The sequence below is a fragment of the Hyalella azteca genome, unplaced genomic scaffold (genome assembly GCF_000764305.2).
Source record: "Hyalella azteca isolate HAZT.00-mixed unplaced genomic scaffold, Hazt_2.0.2 contig4178, whole genome shotgun sequence".
NCBI lineage: Eukaryota > Metazoa > Arthropoda > Malacostraca > Amphipoda > Hyalellidae > Hyalella > Hyalella azteca.
In genome coordinates this window covers 82459-89314 of record NW_025934403.1, presented here as the reverse complement: position 1 = coordinate 89314, position 6856 = coordinate 82459, and the positions used below count along the sequence as shown (strand labels likewise).

Here is a 6856-nt window from a genome sequence, read left to right as displayed (position 1 = left end):
CGGCAACGACATTGAGAGAGAAGATCATCACGTCGTGGTCAGTAACGGCGCTTACATTTCCTTATCATTGCTCCGCCTCAGTCGTTATCTGAGCACTGGACGGAGAACTGATAAGGGCGCGTGAGCTGCCTCCTCTACTCACAGCCGCGAGCCGTGTCTGCTGGTCACTGCTAATGAGGATAAATGGTTGCTGGCTATGGCTAATGAGGAGACCATGTCTGCTGGTATGGTTAATGAGACATGTCTGCTGGCCACTGCTAATGAGGAGACATGTCTGCTGGTTATGGCTAATGAGTAAACCACGTCTGCTGGCTATGGCTAATGAGGAGCCATTGTCTGCTGGCCACTGATAATGAGGAGCCATTGTCTGCTGGCCACTGCTAATGAGGAGCCTTATTTGCAGGCTTTGGTCAATGAGAAGCCATGTCTGCAGGCCATGGCTAACGAGACGCCACGTCCATAGCCTAAGGAATCCACAACCATACGGTATTAATAATGAAGATTCGATTATGCAGGTCATTAATTAATATAATGTAGCACTATTTCTCTTATCTATGGCAAATTAATGAGATGTCTTGTCTGCCGATGAAGACTTCTAATGCGCACTATACGTGAAATTCCATACTATGGTGTGTGAAAATTTCGAATTACTTGTCATTCCTGTGGAAATTATGCGTGCATCAGGTTGCAACGGATTAGGGAAACTTTTGCTATGTTGCCACTGAAAACTACTTTCCATACGTCGTAACACGTAATGAGTTTCACGTCTACTGGAAATGTCTGACGAGGTTCTACTCATACAGTAAATGTTTTGAACGTCTGAAGTATATATTTTTCCTGCCTTTCCTATGCTTACTCTTCAGCAACGACCTCATTTCTGGCTCCTGCCCTCGCCCCTCGCCTTGTATTTCTGTTCGCATCCCTTCCGCCTCCTTCTCCTCTTCTCTGCTTTACGCGGCATCCCCTTCCCACTCTCCCTCCCCTCCTTCCTCTTCTCTACTTTACGCGGCATCCCCAACCCGCTCCTCTCCCTTCCCCCCCCCCTCCCCATGCATGTTTAAGCGGGCAAGCCGGCGAGTGTCAGAGGCCGCGACGCTAATTTGCCCTCTATCAACTTACAGCTGCTCCGCACATTAGATTATAGCTGCACCTAGGATTACAGCTGCATCTCGGATTACAGCTGCAACTCGGAATATAGCTGCACCTTGGTTAACTATTGGCCACGGCACCTGCAACCTGACGCAACGCTCAACCAGACTCGCGACGGCTGCTATGCAGAGAAGGCTTAGTAATGCTGGGTAATTTGACAGCGCGTGGTACTATATTAAATATCATGCCGCCAAATGCTTGTCCGTTAGGTAAAGTCACTAAGTACCTCCTTCATCTTGGGTTAAGAGGGAATTACAATGTTAGACTTTATTTATTAAAATAGTCATGAAAATTGTAAAAAGTTTTTTCATCAATCAAATCCTTCAACTGAGCGAGATTGATTCTTACTGATGGATGCGCGATATCTTAATGATTATGTTTATTTATTTGTTTCATTATTTTTTAGAAGTGGTATAAATTTCTCGGCCCACATCTTGACCCGCAACTCTACTCGTATAAAGTCAGATGGAACATTATGAAATCGTATAGAATTAAAGGACTTATGAAGGAAGAAACACTCGTGAGAATGGAACATATCTGGAAAGCTAACTCTTATGACTCGATGTATATGTGATAGCAAGTCACCATTATAATTTATTAGAGAGATGATCAGGGCAAATAATACTTTTTGAGAGGTGAATGGAACTGTGAAGGGGGGAAATTGTAGCTCAATTCAACCTACTGTATCTACCCAATTTCTAGATTATTGTAGTACACCTAACCATACAGACAGTGGTGATGTGTCAGAGAAACTTATATTTTAGTGGCATAGCCTCGCTAAACATAAATTATTTTTTTATTTTAAGTAGAGATGCTCAGGAGTTTTTTTATAATTTATGACGTTGAACGTGGCGCACAAAGTTAAGGGATATTCCCGTTATCGGTGAGTGTTTCTCTGAGCAGAAACTAGTATAATTTAGTGATGCCTTGCCAGAGCAACGTTACCTGGACTAGAATATTATTAACATGCAAGTAATTTTCAAATTTTCGATAGCATGTATTAAATTAGCATTTAATTATTATTGTTACAAGTAAATTCTCCGATAAAACTGCGAATATATTGTCAACTAGCAATGCACATGGTGGTAGCCCTAGACCACAACAAGCTGGTAACAATCTCTAGGGTGGAGTGAGATTGAAGATTTCTTTAGGCTTTCACTAAGATTATTATGCCATATTCACTTGAAAGTTTAAGAAGCAATGAAATGTATACACAATCTCACACACATTTCATGATTGAATCGTGTCCAGGGTCGAATTTAATTTACCAGCGTTCGTGCTGTATAATGTTTGTATTTGTTATGATCATCAGGTATTACGACCAACATTACTAATTACTCAGCTAGAAAGCTTTTATTCTTAATGAATGCCGAAAGATTTTCAAATTGTCATCTCCTTTGTGTTGGCGTTAATCTTGAATCAAGGACCAGTTTTTAATTAGGCCATACAAAAAGTATATAAACGGCAATTGTTGTCATGCAACTATTAATGTATCATTAACCTAGTAATCAAGAGCTCTTTTCCGCAGCTTTCTTATAAAAAGATTCTATGTTTTATGTAACTCAGAGCATGAACATGAAACTGTGATGGAAATACTCAGGCTAAGATCAATACTTCACATCACAAGAGCCCATCCCAACCCAACATTTGCGCTCTCTAATACAAATCTTGATTTTCTGTGAGCTCTCTAATTCGAATCTAGCTCTCTTGTGCGCTCTCTAAAACAAATCTTGATTTCCTGTAAGCTCTCTAATTCGAATCTAGCTCTCTTGTGCTCTCTCTAAAACAAATCTTGATTTCCTGTGAGCTCTCTAATTCGAATCTAGCTCTCTTGTGCTCTCTCTAATACAAATCTAGCTCCCCCATCACACCTCCATCACTGGAATAACACGTGGTGATCAATGCATTGTAGAGACAGCTACGTGCTAGAATTTTACCCGGCCACATTTTTTACGAGTAGTATTGCGTGTAATTTTTTCATTAGCTATATATGTCGATATGATTTCGTGAGCGCATTTTAGTTTAAACTGCAAGTTGTATCAGTAATTATGAAAATAGTTTCTGAAAATTCAATCCAGACGCAACCCAGCCTAGCCAATCACGCCAAGTTTGGGCATAGTTAGGCAGTCTGTCCGATTGCCTTGCTGTGGTGTGTTGAATGGTCAGTCAGTCGTGCGCAGATTGTCTCGCTGTTCAGTCGATGTGCGAACTTTGCTGTTCTACACTAATGTCATTTCGATTAACCGTTGATGTACCTCCACCTGATCCTCTCCTATTCCAAAGCTTGGTATTTCATTTGGGTTTTCTTGTTCCTTCTTGGAACATTTTTGATATTCTTTCATTAAGTATTAATGACCAAATGAATGGTATTTATTACTTCAAAATTTGATATCCATGCTATGTTGGAAAATAAATGGGGGAAGTATTCCCTTGGGATTAATGTTCTGGAAGTAACTCTTCAATTCGTTTTTTGACGCGACTTTTGTTTATGGCTAAGGACTTCTGAATGCCAGATCAAATTTATTGCAATTCAGAGTGCATGAAATTACCTGTTTCGGCATTATTTAAACTGATTTGTATAGAGCTTTCAATATCAAGTTTAACTCTTTAGTTTTGTCATTCGTGTGAGCGAATGAATGGTGGTTTCCCTTGGAATTTTCTCGAATGTTGGGATTGAATCAGTATCATGCTATAGGTTAAGATTTCTTAAAAATGTAACGTGGCCAGATATCTTCTCGAAATCGGTAAGGTGATACAGGAACTAATCACGTTAGTCAATTCGTGGGGCCATTGTGATAAATTTTTTCACCGCGTACCGTTGTGAAGAAATTTATGCACTGTCGTAAGCTTATAATTGACCAAGATTATCTCGGAATATCTAGACGGGGAAATTCATCGGGTTAGGATATCAGAGCTGGTATGTAAAATTATATATAAACGAAATAACGTTTCCATGTGTTGTGTATTTTCATCATTAATTGGTCGAGAATTTAGAACAAACGGTAGCTAGACTACGTTAGAAGCGTTCTTGGAGTGAAGCTGTTTAATGTTGAGCAATTAGGTGAAACGGTTAAACCCAGTTATTCGTGAAATTTCCTCCCTCCTTGGAAGTTTGAGTTGGAACTTAGAAGAATCCTCATATTTGATATAACAATTATTGATCATTCTAACATTTCGTAATCCAATTAAGATTAGCATTTTTTAGGTTTCATACTTACATTTGTCAAACGTAGAGCATGAGAATCGCCTAACCCATTGAACCTCTAATGAATTGAGTTATCTTGATCTACTTTGTACGGAAAGAGTAATCAACGTCTACTAGCAACCCAGCCTTTACCTCGCCTCGCGAAGCATCTGTTTCTGTACTCTCAACATCCTCGTACAAACGTGATAGCTACAGTGGAAGAAAAGCTGGTTCTTCGTCCCCGCTCACTGTACCATCTCCACTCCCTGGATCAGTCCCTCCAGTAGCAGCAATGGGCGTGCAGCTGCTGCAGGTGGTGGCGCTCGCCAGTGCGTTGCTGGCGACTACGTCGTCTCTCATGCTGGGTTTCGACGAGCTGTCCAGCCAGTTCCTGCCCCTGGCGCACGGTAAGCTGCTACGTGCTTACAACTTGAAGATTAATATGTGTTACATGTCTAAAAGGTGACTTTCATTTTCTAGTTCCAATTTTGAAAGTAATTTTGGTCAACTTATGATAACGGTAATTATCTTTCAAGTTCAAAGAAAATGCATTTCGAAGATGCTGTGTTCACAGGATTCGCTAAAGCTTTGCGCATTGGAATCACTGAAGCAATATATATTGGTCTTAATGCCTTGGGCTGTGGAATCTTTCGTGTTCAGACGTGTGTGAATATAATTTCTTGAATACGACGGATGACAATTGTGTTTGATTTCAGTATCGGTGCGATGCCTGCAGCCCATAGACTATGTCCCGCGTCACTGCACCACGCAGGACATGGTGCGAGGCAGGGTCATCGCTAACGAAACCATGTGGTACTACAGCCCCGACCTCCTCAAGTGTGTGCCTACCATCAAGTTCACGGGCTGTGCCACTGAGAACAGGTTAGTAGAGCCCTTAATAACTATTGATATTGGTTCAACGAGACTCGTTCTGTTTTCATTGTTAGTTAATCAGAATGTGGTGTAGAAATAAAATCTTTTGATTATCTCTTCTATTTCAAATCAGCGTGCATAATCTTGGCACAATTGATCAAATCGATCGTTCATCCTCGTAACAAAACTACAGGCCGATCTCTTCTCCTTGATCGAGGGATAACCTAACATCTAATATAAAATTTTTAATTTGGACGAGCCGTGCTTTGCACGAATGTTTCTTGATTGGGCATACCAGTAAGTTTAAAGTCTTCTGACGATGGAATTCAGGTAATCCATAGATAATCAATGATATTTTCTTGAACGCCTATGTAAATAAATTTGTCTACTTAAGGTTCGACACGTTGGAGGCGTGCACAGCCACGTGCGAGACAGGCACCCATTGCCCCGACGGCTGCTACACTGAAACTGACTTGCGTCGACGTGACAAACTTCGCTGCGTCTGCCCGGACGGTAAGATGAAATCCACATACACATCAGTTGTAAAGTTTAATCTAGAGTGTGACGTATAAATTGAAATATTCTTTTCCTTGACCGATTTTCAGTGAACTTCATTCTATAGCACTCGTATACATGAATTGATCTAGTTTTTGTTTATATAATGAATTTGTTCTGCTTGATACTTTTTGCCGCGGAAATCCTGGAGTAAAGTTTCGCGCCATAAGCTTCTTAGCATTTCTTTACCAGGTATTGGAGAATGGCTCTGCCATTTGCCACCTGATGAAGGTGACTGTGGAGACATGACTGCCGTGGCACCGATCGAGCGATATTACTACGACCCCGTAAGCAAAGAATGTCATACCTTCTCTTTCTCACGATGTGGCGGCAACAACAACAATTATGGCTCTTTGCTGATGTGCAAAGATATTTGTGCTTATGATCCGGCAAGTGAATCCACCAGTAGTTTCGCCTTGCTATTGCTTCAAATTCTGATTGCTCTCATCGCCGTAGTCACGATTCTGCATCTGATCAGCTGGAAGCTCAAGACACAGTCCGCCGTGCTCAACCAAATTAACGAGTGGCTAGTGCGTAGGAAGCGTGCATCATTTCTGTGAACTTGTTCCATAATTTTAATTAGGAAGAAGCTGAAAAATGTAATAAATGCTCATTTTTATCCAGTGTTTCATTGAGAAAATTGTCCATGTTAGTTAGTAGACGTCGCGGTTGGCGTGAGAGCTGATTTTGGCGATTGTTTAGCTTCAGGCAATTTTGTGACCTTCCAAAAATGACGGTGAAAGTACGCTAATTTATTTGGTGTTCTTGGCATCACGGAGATTCATCCATATAAACTCGCTCGACTAAACTAGTTGGAACGCTACTATGAGACCCGTCCCTGTTAGCCGTCATGCTCCAGTTTGTTTAGCTGCTGCTTTTAGAATCCTCGCAACTTTTGCGACACACCACAAGATTACTATTTTTTGGAATTTCCTTGTATGGGCGCTCGACAGAGCGACTGCTTTGTCCTAGAATTCGCTCGGAGGGATATGTGACGACAAAATCATAAGATTTGTTCAGCTCCTCGGACCATTACATGTCTTGGGTCATGCATGTCACTTGGGTTTGGTCATGCACGTCACTTGGTTTGGTGTG

The 6856-nt window shown here is 41.2% G+C and overlaps 1 protein-coding gene across 1 annotated transcript; it reads left to right on the top strand.

Moving 5' to 3' along the window:
- Window positions 1-3884: 3884 nt before the first annotated feature.
- Window positions 3885-6347, top strand: LOC108677984 (tissue factor pathway inhibitor 2). Its single transcript, XM_018166304.2, has 4 exons — window positions 3885-4740; window positions 5050-5215; window positions 5601-5719; window positions 5954-6347. Exons 1-4 carry the CDS (start codon window positions 4626-4628, stop codon window positions 6319-6321), a joined length of 768 nt encoding a protein of 255 aa, XP_018021793.1. The 5' UTR covers window positions 3885-4625; the 3' UTR covers window positions 6322-6347.
- The last annotated feature ends 509 nt before the right edge of the window (window positions 6348-6856 follow it).

Bases quoted from the DNA above. Each gene is read 5' to 3' on its own strand.
- LOC108677984 (XM_018166304.2), top strand. From the start codon at position 4,626: ATGGGCGTGCAGCTGCTGCAGGTGGTGGCGCTCGCCAGTGCGTTGCTG. The intron at 5,216-5,600 runs GTTAGTAGAGCC...TGTCTACTTAAG, and splicing joins GGCTGTGCCACTGAGAACAG to GTTCGACACGTTGGAGGCGT. The intron at 5,720-5,953 runs GTAAGATGAAAT...TTTCTTTACCAG, and splicing joins TCGCTGCGTCTGCCCGGACG to GTATTGGAGAATGGCTCTGC.